General features: G+C 43.1%; 1 protein-coding gene across 1 annotated transcript in view; it reads right to left on the bottom strand.

Annotated features, from left to right (window-relative positions):
- Positions 1 to 19,332, bottom strand: part of ADAMTS16 (ADAM metallopeptidase with thrombospondin type 1 motif 16) — a 366,708-nt gene that overhangs the window by 118,705 nt on the left and 228,671 nt on the right. The window contains exons 11-13 of the mRNA XM_044295482.1: positions 4,999 to 5,171; positions 3,712 to 3,842; positions 1,819 to 1,942 (exon numbers count right to left, since the gene is read on the bottom strand). Coding sequence (XP_044151417.1) covers positions 1,819 to 1,942; positions 3,712 to 3,842; positions 4,999 to 5,171 — 428 coding nt within the window. The remainder of the gene's footprint in view (positions 1 to 1,818; positions 1,943 to 3,711; positions 3,843 to 4,998; positions 5,172 to 19,332) is intronic.

Raw genomic sequence — 19,332 nt, 5'->3', positions numbered from 1 at the left:
ATCACATATTAACAGCCTATGTGTGAATATTCTATATAATGTTTTTTTTACAGAAATGGGTGGAGGGTTTTAGGGATATAATTAGAGCGGAGCGAAGTTTTAAAAATTTTGATGCAGACCCTTCGCCAAATTTTTCAAGAAATTTGCTTTGTTCTGAATTAGTTCATCACAAAGCGCGTTAAATCAGCTATATCCTGACCTGCAGGGAGAGTATCTGCGAGAACATCACTGTGCATTGCAGCAACATGCATAGCTAGTCCTTTCTGGTAGTGATAACAGTAAAATTAGACAGCTTATTCACCAGAATTTGAGAATCAAGTCCTAATAGAATTTATTATTTATTAAACAAGGAGAGCACTGTTTAATTAAATAGCTCTGTGCCCTCCACACGTGTAGCTGCCATTTTAGAAAAAAAATGATTCGTTACCACGAAATTCAGATAAGTTGTGAATCAAACTTTTCCTAATCTTCAGATTGGATTCCATTTCAGATGCTTCGATTTGCTCAAGACAAGATATCATTTTTTTTAATCACTCCATGTATTCCACTTCCTGTCCTCGATCTTTTCCTCTTTGTTTGGATTTATAAAGTCAATTTAGGAATTTTGCCATACTAATTCACTCCGACCAGAGAGTGAAGAGGGTGAGTGACTCAATACACACATTACAGTGCTACTCTGTGGGCATATTTATCTAGGCCTAAGAGAGAGCTACCATACCTATATTACAATTCTATGTCTACTATTAATAATAATAGATTGCAGGTCTTCGTTTCATAGGAGCAGTAAACTAGCAATGGATAATTTATACAGGAGGTTTTATCTCTGAGCTGACTGCTACAGAAGAACAATATTTTGTATTTAATTTTAATTGTAACTTTTACTATTGAATCACTAAAAGCATAGGTGGTTGCAGTGGGACGAAAACAAAATAACATACATACATATATACACATATGTGTATATATGTATGTATGTTATTTTGTTTTCGTCCCACTGCAACCACCTATGCTTTTAGTGATTCAATAGTAAAAGTTAAATTTTATATACTCAGTCCACATGTGGTAAATAAGTTAATTTAGAGGTGTGACAGACATAGCTCTGCACATATGCACCTGGTGCATGGAGATATATATTTTTGTATATAAGTTTTAATTTTAATTGGCATTGCGCTGTTAAAATGAAAAATTGTATTTCTATGAATAATGCATTAAAAAGAACTCCTTTCTAATGGAATTATACCTTTAAATCGGCATTGGGCAATATAGGTTGGTTGCCGCGTAGGGAGATTCCTGCTCTTCAACAGTATCTAAAACAATTTTCCTTTCTGAAGAATCAAATAGTGTGCAATTTATAACACAACCAAACAGCAATAAGGGAAACTATGTGTACATCAACCTATAAGCAAATGCTGAGTCACACAAATCTAAAAGAAACATGGGTGTTTGAGCCAATGGAGATTGGTTTGGTAAAAAGTTAGAATTACTTATATTACTTTAACTATTAACCTCCTGCACTAAATGTAATTACAGGAGAGGTGATGATAAGTGTAGTGCTCACTTTGCCAATAATTGTATGAAAGCCTTATGTTCCTATGTGGTTCTAAAACCTTTCCGCTAACCTCCACGAGAAACTCCTGTGATTCCCATTACCACTTGGCTCAAATCCTAGATGAAATAGCTCATCTTAATGCTTTTCCTGCTTGCTATTTCCCACATTTCTGAAGGTAACGCAAGACAAATTACATTTTCAGGTTTCTTTAGATATAGTCTTATTACTTAAGGTCTGAAGGACATAGTAAGCATGCACAATTTGCTTACGATTAGAGTAGTGCTGTTTTGTATATTGGCTTCTGTAGATCTTGCAGGATGAGTTGTCTCCTTTGCATACACCACATAGATCATGCATAGCATTAGATCCAAGGATCTGGTCACAGCCAACTGTCTGCCAAAGAAAAGGCAGGTTAAACTGTTTCTCCTCATTTGCTTGGTGCAATTCTATGCCTTTCAAGACGAGAGATTATTGCAGTATTTATTGTTGGTCATTGTTCTGAGAGAAGCTGTTGTGGCAAGATTGTCAATACTTAGTGCAATTGAAGTGGATGGTATTTAGATTAACAAATGATGCACATCTGAAATTAAATATATTGTAGCAGGAGCAACCAGCATTTGACAGGCCTACTAGAGGACCCCCCACAGGGTCAACGCACCAACATATGTTAGTATCGCTGAAACCCTTAGTGCAGTCTTATTTCACTGGGAGAAGCTGTGCTATGCTCTGTATTTCAGTGCTAAGCTTATGTTTTGACCTTAGTATTCATTGGCTGGACTGATACAGATGTTTCCAATTGGTCTAGATGGACATGTCATCACTGCAGTACTCAAAAACTGTGTATTGAGTTATTATTGATGTGTACATTATATGGAGATGTTATTTACATGTACAGAATGAGATGAATATGAAATATAAGCAAGGCCCAATAAAAGTCTATGAGCAGATCATGCATATAGCTGTACACATGACCCTTTACTCGGACACATTTCTTGTATAAGTTGTAAATGGTGTATATGGTGTATATGTTTAGCATGTCACAAGCTGCTCTCATTTAGAAATTGAGATTTATGGATTTATAAAATATACGATCCGAATAAAAGAAAGTAGGGACATGGGAAACTGAATTTTCAATGTTCTTGAATAGAGAGTAGTCTCCTCTGGTCGACCACATTTCCATGCTGCAGTCTTCTCTAACTTCTTGAAAGAAAGGGAATAATAATCAAATACAGGTCATGTTGTAGATGGATACTATGACATCATATCATAACACGAGATTGTACTGAGAGAAGTAGGTCACAGTCAAATAAAGGCCAATGATCTAGTGAGTGATTAGTAGGGCAAGGAGCAAAAGTCATTTGTACCTGCCAAGGGAACCAGAGAGGGATTTTTCTAACAAACAGTGCTGCAATCAGTTGGCATTTTAACAACTATCTCTAGGCTGTACAGCTGGAATCACATGATTCCTGGCAAGTGTAATGTTGTTCATGTACACCTTATGGGTTTATTTGGTGATTTAGATTCACATCTACTGCATATCATAACTAGATATAATAGTAGCAAATACCTGTGAATTTGTAAGGCATGGATATTTGTAATGATCACGGTTGTTATCTTTTTTTTTCTTATCCAAAATTCACGGGCAGCCAACATTTTTATGAACATTTTGGAAAGCCAAAATGAATAATAAATATATTATGGACTGGGTAGGAATTTATGGACAGTTAGCAGTTATGTTGTTGATATGAATGTACTCAGTGTTTCTGAGACAACATTATATTTGGAAGAAAACAGAAAGGGACATGTTGTCACCAGACTATTTCAGCATTATACTTTTTGGGTATAAGTCAAGCAATTAAACGTATTTAAAGTGTTACTATAATTTAATTTTTTTTTTATATCCAGGAACAGTGAGTATATTTTTATAATATACTTTATTATGGAAATATATTAATCTTTATAAATTAATTTTATTTAGAAAATAAGAAAATGTATATTGCAAAAATGATTTGACATGCTTCACAAGAGACAGTTTATGTGCTGTCAGTGCTGATCACTGGCAGCAGAACGCCACTCTACGTTAGTGATGGCAAGATAGGGAGAGGAGCAGGTCTAAAGCAATCAACGCTGACAGTAAGTGTACATTTTCTTTCCCTTCTCACCTCACAAACACCATCAATACAGACATTACTACTATGCTCAGAGCACTGGGTTCCATCTTTTACTTTGTTTGATAAGGAAAAAAAGAAATCAAATCCTTCTGCTATACAATATAGTTTACAGTAATCTTGTTCTGCAATAAAAAGCAAAATATATGAATAGCAACACAACAGTAATATACCATATAATTATTTATAACCCGTTCTATACAAATACATCTCACCAGCTAGTTCCTAGTTCATATGCTTTTTCTGTAGCATGGATTGCAGTTTGGGAACACTACGTGTTTCAATATGAAGGCTTATAGCAATTGGGCATAAAAATGTATCCTTTATTGGAAAACTGTTTAGAATCCAACTAAATTAAGCTTAAGCATTTTGATTAAAGATGGTTCTTTGTCATTACATCAAAGAATATAGGTTTTGACTCATGCACACTGTTGTTGTTTTCGGTCCACATGCGCACCCATTCATTCGATAGGGAAGCAAAAGATGCGGACAGTAAACAGTGTGCTGCCCGTATCCGTATGTCCATTCCACAGCACCGGCAAAAAAATAAAAATACAATAGAACATGTCCTATTTTTGTCGGTATTACAGACAAGTATAGGATAGTTCTATAGAGGACCGAATGTGCCGCGCACCAAAATGTGGAGCGCATACAGCTGGTATCTGTGGATCGCAAAAACGGCTATAGCTGTGTTAATGAATACGTAAGCTGTAGTGCATTTGGACTTTAACCTGTTGTGCCAATAAAGGATATGTTCCTTTGCAAATATAGGACACTTTATACTGAGTCAGTAGCAGCATATTTCATGTAGTAAAAGCTGCTGTGTCTTTGTATCAAATACAGTGGGACCACTGCAGCTAGTCAACTACTGGAAGTTGTCCGTCTATAATTATTGCATGGCTATGGTAGGCATGGAGTTTGCATGTTCAGCTCTATGTAAGTGAGGAAAATAAAATATGGTTCTAATTCTGGCGATGCATAATGATTTCTGGAGTGCAATACTGTTTTGTCATGAATAGACAGATTAAACAGACAGTAAGCCAGGTCTTAAGGAAAACTGTAATCACATGTAAAATATTTTGCTGGTAAATGTAGTTTGGGTAAGATGTGAAACATATATTTATCTTGAATGGAAAGGTTTAGGGATGTAAAATCAGGCAAAACTATTAAAAATAGGTGTGAAAACTCTAAAACTGCAGTCACATTACATCTTAGTTTTGTACAATTGTACTTAATGGCAAATCAGAAATCAGGACAGCAAATGATTGATGTGCGTCATACCTTCCACACGGGTGTAGGGCTTCCAGTTGTAGTACCAACCCCTGAAAGGTTTACTATTATACTCTGCACACTGTTGGGCTCTGTAGTCAATACTATTTTTGGGACACTTCTGAGTGTTACAAAGTTTAAAAGATCGGGAAGAACCTTCACAGAATTTTCCACCATGAAAAGGTCTGCACAGAAAAATAAAAAAATATTTTGATCATTGGGGAATGAGCATTTGACATGGTGTATTTTACTTTCAACACAAGTTTTATTTTTATAATCAGCAACAGATACCATGATACATAGATCAGAAATATTATCAGATACTTAGATATCCATCGTAGGAAAGAAAAAGTAACTTACTCTGCAAATTTAAACAACAGAGTTGATAATACACCAAATCGATAAGTACAATATGTAAGAATGAAAAAAGGAAAGTACAGAGAACACAGTAGAAAGAAGAAAAAAAGGTTCCAGATTCAGGGGGGAGGGGGTTGGAGATTGTCATTAGCATTATGGCTCCAGAGGGTCCATAGCATTATGGCTATATATTTTAAAAGTTTTATTCACTTTTATGCACTCATGAAGTCCCTTTACATACCGTATCTCCAAGAAACATTATGGCCAGATTTACTAATGTGTCTGCGCCTAAAATTTGTTTAACCCTTTAGTGACTTTCTGCCATATGGTGGAAATCGCCACTTTTAAGTTTTTGCCTGCTCGTGCATGATGTGGGCGTCATAGACACCAGGTTTCTATTGTTTCAAACTACAGAGACCAATGGCGGATGTATGTGATCAGCCATAAAGTCAATTGTGACCACGGCATCTGAGTGCTGTGGACGGCCCCATAAACAGCATTCTCCCACTGAGATCGAGGAATGCCCGTTGAGATCGAGGAATGTTATATGCCCCTAAAAGCACAGAGCCTCAAGCCGGCTCCAATAACTATCACTGGTATATACCAATACAGGCCAGCAGGTGGCACCACTGTATTGGTATATAGTAAATTGTGTGTTCTATGATGGCTGTATAGTCATTACAGAGCACAATGGGCAATCTAATAATAGTTATAGACATCCTGTGTGACTTAAAAAAAGAAAACGCAAAAATGGCAAGGTTGTGCAAGGTCCTCTAAGGGTTAAAAAGTGGTGTAATGAGGTTGGGCTTCACTGCAAAGAGGCTATAGTCTAAGATACACTGTTTTGTACCAAATTTACATCACAATGGTATAAAATTCTGTCTCAAAGTAAGCCAACCAATAGTTAGCGCTAGATAAAAGTGTCTATCCATGCACCAAATTTATAATGCCAAACCTGGACCTATGTATCTTATTTTACCCATGGCATTTATCTTTGTGACTATGGGTTGTCTTAAAAGGCCATAGCTAAACACAAAGTGGTACATTTGTTAAGACTGGCATTTTAGACACTGGTCTTAATAAAACCATAAACTGGCGGTGGATCCACTGAAGTTATGTAGAGACGCCTAAAACAGGCATAGAAAATGGTGAATGAGACAGGCCGACCTCTTCCCCGCTCACACCACGCCCACAATTTTAGACCTGCAGTGGCTGCAGTGTTTTCTTGCTCCAATTTAAAAACACAACAACAGGGAGTGTTCCACAGGATCAGGGAGTGTTCCACAGGATTGGTGCATAGCAAATGTGGTGCCAATATTAAAAAAGGGTCCAAAAGCCCGGGAATTATAGGTCGGTAAGTTTAACATCTGTCGTGGGTAAACAGTTTGAAGGTTTTCTAAAAGATGCTATCTTGGAGGAGCTCAATGAAAGCAAATAACATCATATCAGCATGGCTTCATGAGGGATCGGTCATGTCAAACTAATTTAATCAGTTTCTATGAGGAGGTAAGTTCTAGACTTGACAGCAGCGAATCAATGGATGTCGTATATCTGGACTTCTCCAAAGCATTTGACACTGTACCACATAAACGGTTAGTATATAAAATGAGAATGCTTGGACTGGGAGAAAACGTCTGTATGTGGTTAAGTACCTGGCTCAATGATAGAAAACAGAGGGTGGTTATTAATGGTACACACTCAGATTGGGTCACTGTCACAAGCAAAGTACCTCAGGGGTCAGTATTGGGCCCTATTCTCTTCAATAGATTTATTAATTATCTTGTAGAAGGCTCGCACAGTAAAATATCAATTTTTACAGGTGACACTAAACTGTGTAAAGTAATTAACACTAAAGAGGACAATATATTGCTACAGATGGATCAGGATAGATTAGAGGCTTGGGCAGATAGGTGGCAGATAAGGTTTAACATTGACAAATGTAAGGTTATGCACATGGGAAGGAATAATGCAAATCACCTGTACATATTAAATGGTAAAACAATCAGTAACAATGACATCTAAAAGGACCCAGGATTTGTAATAAACAGCAAACTAAGCAGTAAAATCCAGTGTCAGGCAGCTGCTGCCAAGGCCAATAAGATAATGGGTTGCATCAAAAGGGGCATAGATGCCTGTGATGAGGAAAAGTCCTACCACTTTACAAATCGCTAGTCAGACCACACATGGAGTTCTGTGTACAGTTCTGGGCTCCTGTGAACAAGGCAGACATAGCAGAGCTGGAGAGGTTCCAGAGGAGGGCAACTAAAGTAATAACTGGAATGGGGCAACTACAGTACCCTGATTATCAATATTAGGGTTATTCACTTTAGAAAAAAGATGACTGAGGGGGGATCTAATTAATTTGTATAAAGATATCAGGAGACTGTACAGAGATCTATCCCATCATCTATTTATTCCCAGGACTGGGACTGTGACGAGGGGACACCCTCTGTGTCTGGAGGAAAGAAGGTTTGTACACAAACATAGAAGAGGATTCTTTATGGGAAGAGCAGTGAGACTATGGAACCCTCTGCCTGAGGAGGTGGTGATGGTGAGTACACTAAAAGAGTTCAAGAGGGGCTTGGATGTATTTCTGGAGCATAATAATATTACAGGCTATAGCTACTAGAGAGAGGTTATTGATCCAGGGAGTTATTCTGATTGCCTGATTGGAGTCGGGAAGGAATTTTTTCCCCCTTAAGTGGGGAAAATTGGCTTTTTTTTACCTTCCTCTTGATCAACTTGCAGGATAACAGGCCGAACTTGATAGACACATGTCTTTTTTCAGCCTTATATACTGTGCTACAATGTTACTAATCTAAAAGCAATTTTGAAAAAAAAAGGCCCAGATTTTCTAATGGTTACTTGGTGGCAAAAATCTGTATAAAAGAGTGAGGCAAACTGTCGCATCTGGGGTTTATACAATCTTTTCCGACATGCTTGACAAGGGGGTGGGGCTTATTGGGAAGTGTGCAGAGTTCTGCTGGAAAGGGGCTGACCTAGGATGCACCATTTTGTGTCAAAATGTTGGCACAATTTTGGCATAAAAATCTGTCTTAAAGTAAGCCAACCAATAGGTGATAGAGACCGTGAAAGTGTTTATCCCTGCACCACATGTTTCATCCAGCATGAGTCATTTTGATAAATCTTTGGCAGATCTACACAGGATTACTTACTTAGGATTACAAAATCTGGGCCAGCTAATCTTAAGGCAGTTCATTATATCCATAAGAAGTTAAAGGGGTTGCCCAGGTTCAGAGCTGAACCCGGACATACCCACATTTTCACCCATGTAGCCCCTCGAACATGATCATTGTAGCATTTAATGCTCCGATGCTCTCCCTTGCCCTGCAATATATCGCACAGGGCAAGGGCTTCTTTGCAATTTCACACGGCTGGGGGAGGCTTCTGTCTAGCAGTGTATTCAGTGACTTCACCAACACTGATGGGTTGGCTTTAGTGCTGCCCTAGCCGTTTTACAGGCTAGGGCAGTGCTAAAGCTTGGCTATCAGTGCAGAAAATGACACTGGGCTCACTGCTGGACAGAAGCCTCGACCTAGCAGTCCCTATAGAGAGCCTGGTACATCACCGCATCTCTTAAAAATGCCTTTGCCATGTGCGATTCAGCGCATGGCAAAGGAGAGCATCGGAGCATGAAATGCTCATATCAGAGGGCCTGTCTGAGTGAGCTGTGAGGATGGGTGTGTATAAGCACGCCATGAAGACCAAATTTTCAGGCATTTATAATTTATTTTTCAAAAAGAGATCATCTTCCATTTATTAAATGAGGTCATCTTTCAACTTCTGAAAAATACCTCTTAAAATGTATCCCTCTAAGTTTTAGAAAAATTATATTCAAGAATGAGGGCATACAGATCTCACAAGCCTCCATAGTAAAACTTGATATGCCCCCCGTCACAAACTATGGATCCGATCGCTCCGGATCCCACAGCTGTGACGTAGTGGTCTGTGACGGAGTCTGTGCACACACAGAGACCTCACGTGACCGGGGTATTACCATCCGGCTAACACCCCCCCACTATACTTCGGTAACTGCCACCACGTGGGTTCCCGGTCCACGAGCCGACTATCCGGGTCATTCACTATCACACAGATCAGTGGATGAACCGGATATCACTTACTGACCAACCGCAGTCAATCACCCCCAGCTACAATTCCTAAATGCAATTTAACTAACTACCTGGTAACGTCTCTTCAAAGGCAAGGTACGTTGTTCAGCAGCTTAGAATATGGAAGACTTGGCCATTTAGATTTTATAATCTTTAATAAGCGGTAAAACGCAGTGCATACAAATCTAATGAAAATTACTATAAATCTACAGAATAATAATAACAATATAAATAATCACGACAGTTCAAATGAAATGGAAAAAGATGAAAGAATACTTAGTTTCTCTGGAGGGTTTCAGATGGTCGTTCATATGTCCTTTTTGAATCCTTGCAGACCCCTTTTCAGTATGTATCACGGGAGACCCTCAAAGTTCTTCTGATACAGGGATATGCCGTCAATGTCCAATTAAGTGTCTGGTGATGTTCCATGGGTCTCTCTCCTCTGTCCTTGTGCATGGATTTTTATGAACTCTCCCATGGGCAGGAGACTTACTCCTGTCAGCCAATGGCAGCAGAGTGACTGAGAAGCCTAGGGATTGGCCCCCAAGTGTTTTATGACCGCATCAAAGTTCAGTTCCTACAATGAGGATTATACTTAAGCCCGTATCTCCTTGATACATCGGCATATTTTTATACAGAATACATATTTGCGATCCTTATTTATTTACCTACAGAATGAGACCACACATGGTAATGCTGGGACCTGTAGTTCTCCTACCACCCATAGGTCAGCTACGGAATCACATCCTCTAGTCATATTTGATACCCAATTAACCACAATACTCTGTAGAGCCTGGATCTGCTGTCAGAAAGGGCATAAGTTGATTCATAAATGAAATATGAAAGTGGACTGGTTTTATGCCCAGAGCTAATTAAGGGCTATTCGCTCTCCTCAAACCAGACCTGGAAATTAATGATGTCACGCTCCAGCCAGGCTTGACAGCGAGCTGATCTTATCTTAAAGGACAGGATGAGCTGGGCCTGGTATAGCCTTTATGACCTTTTATAGCTGGCTTCAAAGAGTAGTGGTAATAAAAGTGTCCATCTATATCATAGGTGACCCAGGCTTCAGGAAGATGAGAGTTCACTGTTTTTTACATAGGCCAGAAGCATATAAGATGGCTACCCAGAGGAATTATGTATGTATGCCGGCACACCTCCCTCTTTTAAAAGGTTGCCTGGGGAAATGGCCACAAGCCTATTCCACAGCAACCCAGCCATCTCCGGCCGATTCTCCCTGCCGCGACAACCCGTCGGCATTTCCATGTAAACTACCTTTTCTGTGCTGCACGGTGAAGTTGTACTGCTGCAAAATCAGGCTCCATCTCAGCAGTTTCGCATTGTCTCCTGCGAGACGTGCCAACCAGCTGAGGGGATTGTGATCAGTGATCACTGTGAAATTGCGTCCATACAGGTAGTGTTGTAGCTTTTGCAGGGACCACACAATAGCTAAACACTCCTTCTCTATTGTGGAGTAGCTGGTCTCCCTGGCCAGTAACTTACGGCTCAGGTATAGTACAGGATGCTCCTCCCCGGCCTGGTTCACCTGACTCAGGACTGCACCCAGACCAAAGGCGGAAGCATCCATGTGGACCACAAACTTCCGAGTGAAATCTGGGGCCTGAAGCACAGGAGCACTTGCTAGTGCATCCTTCAGGGCCTGGAAGCCTTGCTCGCATTCCGGCGTCCATGACACCATCCTGGGCAGCTTCTTCTTGGTCAAGTCTGTCAGAGGCTTGGCCAGGGCGCTATAGTTCGGGATGAACTTCCTATAGTACCCGGCCGTTCCCAAGAAAGACATGACCTGCTTCTTGGTGAGAGGTGTTGGCCATCTTGTAATGGCTTTCACCTTCTCTATTTCAGGCCTCAGTGTGCCTCCTCCTACTCTGTGGCCTAAGTAAGTGACCTCATTCATGCCCAGCTGGCACTTGCTAGGCTTAACAGTTAGTCCAGCCGCAGCAAGTTTGTCCAGTACTTGCGACAGGTGCACCAGATGCTCCTTCCACGTGGGGCTATACATGGCAATGTCGTCTAAATAGGCGACAGCACATTCTTCTAGTCCTTCCAGCAAGTCATTCACAAGCCTTTGAAAGGTGGCTGGCGCATTCTTCATCCCAAACGGCATTACAGTAAATTCATATAAGCCGAAAGGGGTGATGAAGACCGACTTCTCCTGAGCCTCCGAGGTCAGGGGAATCTGCCAATACCCCCTGCTCAGGTCCATGATTGTCAGGTAGCTGGCTCCTGCCAACTTATCTAACAGTTCATCAATCCTGGGCATAGGGTAAGCATCCGAGGTTGTGATGGCATTCAGTTTCCGATAATCCACACAGAACCTGGTTGTCTGATCTTTCTTCGGGACCAGAACCACCGGTGAGGCCCAAGCGCTGTGGGATTTCTGAATGACCCCGAGCTTCTTCATTTCCTCGATCTCCCTCCTGAGGTCTGCCTGGACCTCCATTGAGACACGGTAGGCGGACTGCTTTGTGGGAGCATGTGTACCTGTGTCCACATGATGGACTGCAAGGTGAGTTCTCCCGGGTTTCCCTGTAAAAGTGTCACGGTGAGCCGTCAACACTTCTAAGAGCTGAGATCTCTGCTGGGACGAGAGTTGAGGGTTGAGGGTTAAGTCCACCTCCAACTCTCGAGTGTCAGCTAGCAGATCTAGTAGGGGGTCGGCCTCTTCCCTTTCGGGCAGGCTGCAAACCAGCATAACATGTGGCGTTCTCTCGTGATGGTCCTTGAGCATGTTCACGTGAAACGTCTTCCGTCTCCTACCTCCCTCTCCAAGGCCCACCATATAATTTACCTTACTCAGACATTTGACAATGGGGTACGGCCCTTCCCATGCAGCTTGCAGTTTGTTTTGCCGCATTGGCAGCAGGACATAGACCTTCTGCCCCTCCTGGTAGATTCTCTCTCGGGCAGTGCGGTTATACCACTGCTTCTGTTTGCTTTGGGCCTGCACCATATTCTCCTGTACCAGACCTACCAGCGACTCCATTTTGTCTCGGAACCTGAGGACATAGTCTACTACAGAGACTTCAGTTCCGGCAACCTTGCCTTCCCAAGACTCTCTGATTAGGTCTAGGGGACCTCTTACTCGTCAACCATACAGGAGTTTGAAGGGCGAAAACCCGGTTGACTCCTGGGGAACCTCTCTGTAGGCAAATATCAGGTGTGGTAGATATCGTTCCCAGTCCTTCCCTTGCGCCTCCACGAACGTCTTCAGCATCTGCTTCAATGTCCCATTGAAGCGCTCACAGAGGCCGTTTGTTTGTGGGTGGTAAAGGATGGCTACAATATGGTTCACCTGTATTTTCCTACAGAGCCCCTGCATTAGTTCAGACATGAACTGAGGTCCTTGGTCGCTGAGAAGCTCAGCGGGGAACCCCACTCTCGTGAAGATCCCCAGCAGGGCGTCTGCAACCTTGTCTGCCCTAATGGAGGATAACGCCACTGCTTCCGGGTAGCGCGTCGCGTAATCCACCAGGGTTAATATGAACCATTTACCCAAACTGCTGGGGATGGCCAGTGGACCAATGATGTCCACGGCCACCCTCCTGAAGGGTTCATCAATTATCGGTAAGGGAGTCAATGGAGCTCGGTGACGGTCTCCTGCTTTGCCAACTCGCTGACAGGTGTCGCAGGACCTGCAGTACTTGGCGACATCTGCCCCGAGGCCAGGCCAGAAAAAATTCTGAATCACCCGGGACTTTGTTTTGGTTATTCCCAGGTGACCAGCTAAGGGGATCTCATGAGCCACTTGCAGTAATTGTTCCCTGAACTGCACAGGTACAATGAGCTGCCTCTTGAGTGGCCCCACCCTACTGTCACTGTGGGAGATGTCCTCCTTATACAGTTTCCCATTGTCCCAACACACTCGGTATTTGTCTCCCTCAGTGGGAGGGCTGGCAGCTAACCCTCTTAGCTGCTCCAAGGTAGGGTCATCTCGCAGGGCATGCTCAAAGGCGGCACTACAAGTCCCAGCCAGCTGTCCTGTGGCGAACAGGGACAGTGGCTGAGGCTCTGACGCGGTTAAGTCCACGGGGTCCGAACCGGTGGAAGGGGACACTTCCACTTGCTCTTCCCCAATGGAGCGTTCCGCTGCGGCTTTTGCAGCCCTGCGAGTGACGGGCAACACAGGCACAATAATGTCATCACATTTAACATTTGCACAACTTGAATCAGTTAAACACATGTCCGCTACCTGTGTACATACACCCGCCATCCCCTTTACATCTCCTGTCATAGGAGAACTGCTCCCACACACCCCACCTCCCAAGGTCCATCCCCAAGGTTATCTGATGTTACGCAAACATCCTTGCACAGTACCTCGGTATGTCCAGGGACCTCCATAGGGACGGGTGAGTCCTGTGTGCTTCCAGGGGGCACGTAGCACAAGACCAATCGTCCTAGGTCAGTGCCTAATAAAACATTTGTGGGGATCTCCGCAGAGACTCCCACCTCCCTTACTCCACTCCCAGCCCCCCAATCAAGGAAAACACGAGCTAGGGGAACATTAGGGCTCACCCCCCCAACTCCCGTGATGGTGAGGCTTTTGCCGGGAATAATGTCTGCGTCATCCACTAGTTCAGGCCGAACTAGTGTGACTTCGGCTCCTGTATCGCGGAAGCCTGTGGTGCACCGGTTGCCCACAGTAACCGACTGTAGGTTGTCTGCGGTGTGTCTTGCAGCTCCATTCACTAACAGCACAGATGATGGGTTGCGGGCAAGCTTGCCAGGGGGTGCTGTCTTCTTCTCCGGGCACGAGTGGCTGAGGTGTCCTGGCTTGCCGCACGCATAGCACTTGCGCACGTCTGTCGGTGCTGGCTTGACTCCTTCCGGTCTTTGTGCAGGCCTGTGAAAGGGTCGCTGGACAGGAATCGACAAAGCTGGCCGGGAGGAAGAAGCAGATGAAGAGGTTCCTCCCAGACGGGACAGAGTGTCTTTGAATGCCCGAGTGCTGGGCATGGCGACGTATTCATCGGCTAGCTCGGCCGCCTCTCGCGCACTCTTTGGCTTGTGCTCACATACATACTTTTGCACATCCGTGGGGCAATTGGAGACAAACTGTTCTCGGACCATCAGATCCGCCAGGGACTGCTTGGTGTCCTCTGTGAGGGGATCAGACCACTGTTGGAAGGTGGTCTGCAACTTGCCCAGGTGGTCCATAAAAGTATCTCCGGGCCCTCTCCGCAGGGACAGGAACCGTAAACGGTAAGTCTCTGGAGTCAGCTGGTACTTGACCAGAATAGCCTTTTTGATGACCGCGTAACTGGTACGCTCTGCTAATGGTAGTCCGACCAGGGCCTCCATAGCTTTGCCCTTCAGTGCGGACATTAGATGTCCCGCCCACTGTGGCTCTGGTACCTGGTACTGCTGGCATGAGGTTTCAAAAGCATGCAGGAAAAGATCAATGTCACAGTTCTCAGACTCCATCACAGGCAGTTTTGGCTTGACCATCAGGGATGGGCCTGTGGATGTAGCATGCCGGTCGGACCCCTGAAGCTGTACTCGGGCCATGTCCAGTTCATGCCTGCGGACAGCTTCCCGTTCTCGTTCTGCAGCCTCGCGCTCAGCCTGGCGCTCTGCCCGACGTGCCTCCAGCGGCCGAAAATATAAGTCCGGGTTACTGAGCATTAGTTGGTCCAGACCATTTTGGGATGGCATAGAGACAGAGTTATATCCAGCTAGAGGACTGCAAGCCCCAGCAGGCTGTCCTCCCAGTTCATCATCCTCATTCTGGAAGGGGTCACCTGGCTCAGGGGCCCCAGAGTCTCCTCCATTCTCTGAATCCTGCAGGGATGACTCTTGACTCCTCCGTGCACATAACTCCTGGATGAGGACAGTCTTATTTTTCCCATATACTTGGATGCCTTTGTGCTCACACAGAGCTGTGATATCAGCCACGCTCAGGACGTCATAATTCACGGATTCGGACATTATTGCCAAATAAAAGATAGGACAGAAAACAAGAGAGAGGGGAGGGTACTGTCATGAATTATTATTCTATCAAAACTAATGCACTGTGCTTCGTCTTCCAGAATTTTTCAATCCTTTAGTACAGAGTTATGGACATAACTTCATGCACTAATATTCTAAGCATACAGAATCCCGTAAGCTGCCACCTGAAAATGTCACGAACTATGGATCCGATCGCTCCGGAGTCTGCGCACACACAGAGACCTCACGTGATCGGGGTATTACCATCCGGCTAACACCCCCCCCACTATACTTCGGTAACTGCCACCACGTGGGTTCCCGGTCCACGAGCCGACTATCCGGGTCATTCACTATCACACAGATCAGTGGATGAACCGGATATCACTTACTGACCAACCGCAGTCAATCACCCCCAGCTACAATTCCTAAATGCAATTTAACTAACTACCTGTTAACGTCTCTTCAAAGGCAAGGTACGTTGTTCAGCAGCTTAGAATATGGAAGACTTGGCCATTTAGATTTTATAATCTTTAATAAGCGGTAAAAAGCAGTGCATACAAATCTAATGAAAATGACTATAAATCTACAGAATAATAATAACAATATAAATAATCACGACAGTTCAAATGAAAGGGAAAAAGATGAAAGAATACTTAGTTTCTCTGGAGGGTTTCAGATGGTCGTTCATATGTCCTTTTTGAATCCTTGCAGACCCCTTTTCAGTATGTATCAGGGGAGACCCTCAAAGTTCTTCTGATATAGGGATATGCCGTCAATGTCCAATTAAGTGTCTGGTGATGTTCCATGGGTCTCTCTCCTCTGTCCTTGTGCATGGATTTTTATGAACTCTCCAATGGGCAGGAGACTTACTCCTGTCAGCCAATGGCAGCAGAGTGACTGAGAAGCCTAGGGATTGGCCTCCAAGTGTTTTATGACCCCATCAAAGTTCAGTTCCTACAATGAGGATTATACTTAAGCCCGTATCTCCTTGATACATCGGCATATTTTTATACAGAATACATATTTGCGATCCTTATTTATTTACCTACAGAATGAGACCACACACGTTAATGCTGGGACCTGTAGTTCTCCTACCACCCATAGGTCAGCTACGGAATCACATCCTCTAGTCATATTTGATACCCAATTAACCACAATACTCTGTAGAGCCTGGATCTGCTGTCAGAAAGGGCATAAGTTGATTCATAAATGAAATATGAAAGTGGACTGGTTTTATGCCCAGAGCTAATTAAGGGCTATTAGCTCTCCTCAAACCAGACCTGGAAATTAATGACGTCACGCTCCAGCCAGGCTTGACAGCGAGCTGATCTTATCTTAAAGGACAGGATAAGCTGGGCCTGGTATAGCCTTTATGACCTTTTATAGCTGGCCTCAAAGAGTAGTGGTAATAAAAGTGTCCATCTATATCATAGGTGACCCAGGCTTCAGGAAGATGAGAGTTCACTGTTTTTTACATAGGCCAGAAGCATATAAGATGGCGACCCAGAGGAATTATGTATGTATGCCGGCACCCCCCCCCCCCCCCCTTCCCCATCCCACCAAGTTTTCCAGTATGCATGCATTAATCAGTTCCAGGCAATATGGAATGCAAAGCACAACATCCCAAATTTCTAACGAGTTCCCCTTTCACCTTCCTCAATTTAGCCAACTTCTGCAGCAGTCAGTGTCAGACTGGTCCACCACAGTACCAGAGGATCCTCTGGTGGGCTCAGGCTTTGATATATAGTGGGTCCCAAAGGTCTAGGAGAAAAAACACTTAGAGTTCAGCACCGTGCCCCCCTTTCCCATAGTAGCTGTGTGGTCCGCCTCCATGGATGGTATGCCACTGTTCCATATACAAGGAATATTTTCTATAATTTTTGTAGGCACTTCTTCTCAGGCATCATCCAAAATATTATATCTTAGAACCATTTAAAAAAAAGTCATAATACTTCAGTTGTAAGTCAGTACTTTTGAGCAAGTTCATCATATATGAACAGGCGCCTGGCTTTGTCCAAAGCATGTGGGTGGCAATCCAGGGAACGTATGTCTGGGTCAGTTTCTCATATAGAAACTATGGCTATGTACACCTTTGGAGGCAATTTTTGTTTACGATTGCATTCTACAAATTTGGCTAAAAATCATATTTTCAATTGGCCTTTATTAAAGATTCAGTCACAAAGGGTTAACTGTTTTTCTAACTGTGAGACCAGTACTTTTACTTTCACTTTGTGCCTCATCTCTAAACTACTGAGAGGTCATAAACACTTATTTAAGCCACATTCTTATAATTAAGATAAGGATTGAGTAATGAGTATGTCAAAGAGCACAGATATGAAGTTCTTCTGCTCCTCAGATGTCAGAAAAGACAAAAAATATACAGGCAGCTAGTAGATTATGTCAGCTATGTACACAGCAAAGGATTCCATATTGTTAAAAAAGACCAATTGTTAATAAAGACCAATTGAAAAAAAAAGATTTTTAGTTCAAAATAAGTACAATGCAATAATTAAAAATAAAATGTCCCCAAAGGTGTACAGTCGTGGCCAAAAGTTTTGAGAATGACACAAATATTAGTTTTCACAAAGTTTACTGCTAAACTGCTTTAAGATCTTTGTTTCAGTTGTTTCTGTGATGTAGTGAAATATAATTACACGCACTTCATACGTTTCAAAGGCTTTTATCGACAATTACATGACATTTATGCAAAGAGTCAGTATTTGCAGTTTTGGCCCTTCTTTTTCAGGACCTCTGCAATTCGACTGGGCATGCTCTCAATCAACTTGTGGGCCAATTCCTGACTAATAGCAACCCATTCTTTCATAATCACTTTTTCAGAATTAGTTGGTTTTTGTTTGTCCACCTGCCTCTTGAGGATTGACCACAGGTTCTCAATGGGATAAAGATCTGGGGAGTTTCCAGGCCATGGACCCAAAATGTCAACGTTTTGGTCCCCAAGCCACTTAGTTATCACTTTTGCCTTAAGGCACAGTGCTCCATCGTGCTGGAAAATGCATTGTTCTTCACCAAACTGTTGTTGGAAGAAGTTGCAGTTGGAGGGTGTTTTGGTACCATTCTTTATTCATGGCTGTGTTTTTGGGCAAAATTGTGAGTGAGCCCACTCCCTTGGATGAGAAGCAACCCCACACATGAATGGTCTCAGGATGCTTTACTGTTGGCATGACACAGGACTGATGGTAGCGCTTATCTTTTCTTCTCCAGACAAGCCTTTTTCCTGATGCCCCAAACAATCGGAAAGAGGCTTCATTGGAGAATATGACTTTGCCCCAGTCCTCAGCAGTCCATTCACCATATTTTCTGCAGAAGATCAATCTTTCCCTGATGTTTTTTTTGGAGAGAAGTGTCTTCTTTGCTGCCCTTCTTGACACCAGACCATCTTCCAAAAGTCTTCTCCTCACTGTGCGTGCGGATGCGCTCACACTTGCCTGCTGCCATTCCTGAGCAAGCTCTGCAATGGTGGCACTCCAATCCTGCAGCTGAATCCTCTTTAGGAGACGATCCTGGCGCATGCTGGACTTTCTTGGATGCCCTGAAGCCTTATTAACAAGAATTGAACCTCTTTCCTTGAGGTTCTTGATGATCCTATAAATTGTTGATTGAGGTGCAATCTTAGTAGCCACAATATCCTTGCCTGTGAAGCCATTTTTATGCAACGCAATAATGGCTGCACGCGTTTCTTTGCAGGTCACCATGGTTAACAATGGAAGAACAATGATTTCAAGCATCACCCTCCTTTTAACAGGTCAAGTCTGCCATTTTCACCCAATCAGCCTGACATAATGATCTCCAGCCTTGTTGCTCGTCAACATTCTCTTGGTTAGCAAACCCATCAAAAACTGATGAAAGCAGCAAGTTTTCATATATATCAGGATCCAGTGATACAGAAAACAGG

The sequence above is a fragment of the Bufo gargarizans genome, chromosome 5, assembly GCF_014858855.1.
Source record: "Bufo gargarizans isolate SCDJY-AF-19 chromosome 5, ASM1485885v1, whole genome shotgun sequence".
In the NCBI taxonomy this organism is placed as follows: domain Eukaryota; kingdom Metazoa; phylum Chordata; class Amphibia; order Anura; family Bufonidae; genus Bufo; species Bufo gargarizans.
This window is presented reverse-complemented; position numbering and strand designations above follow the sequence as displayed.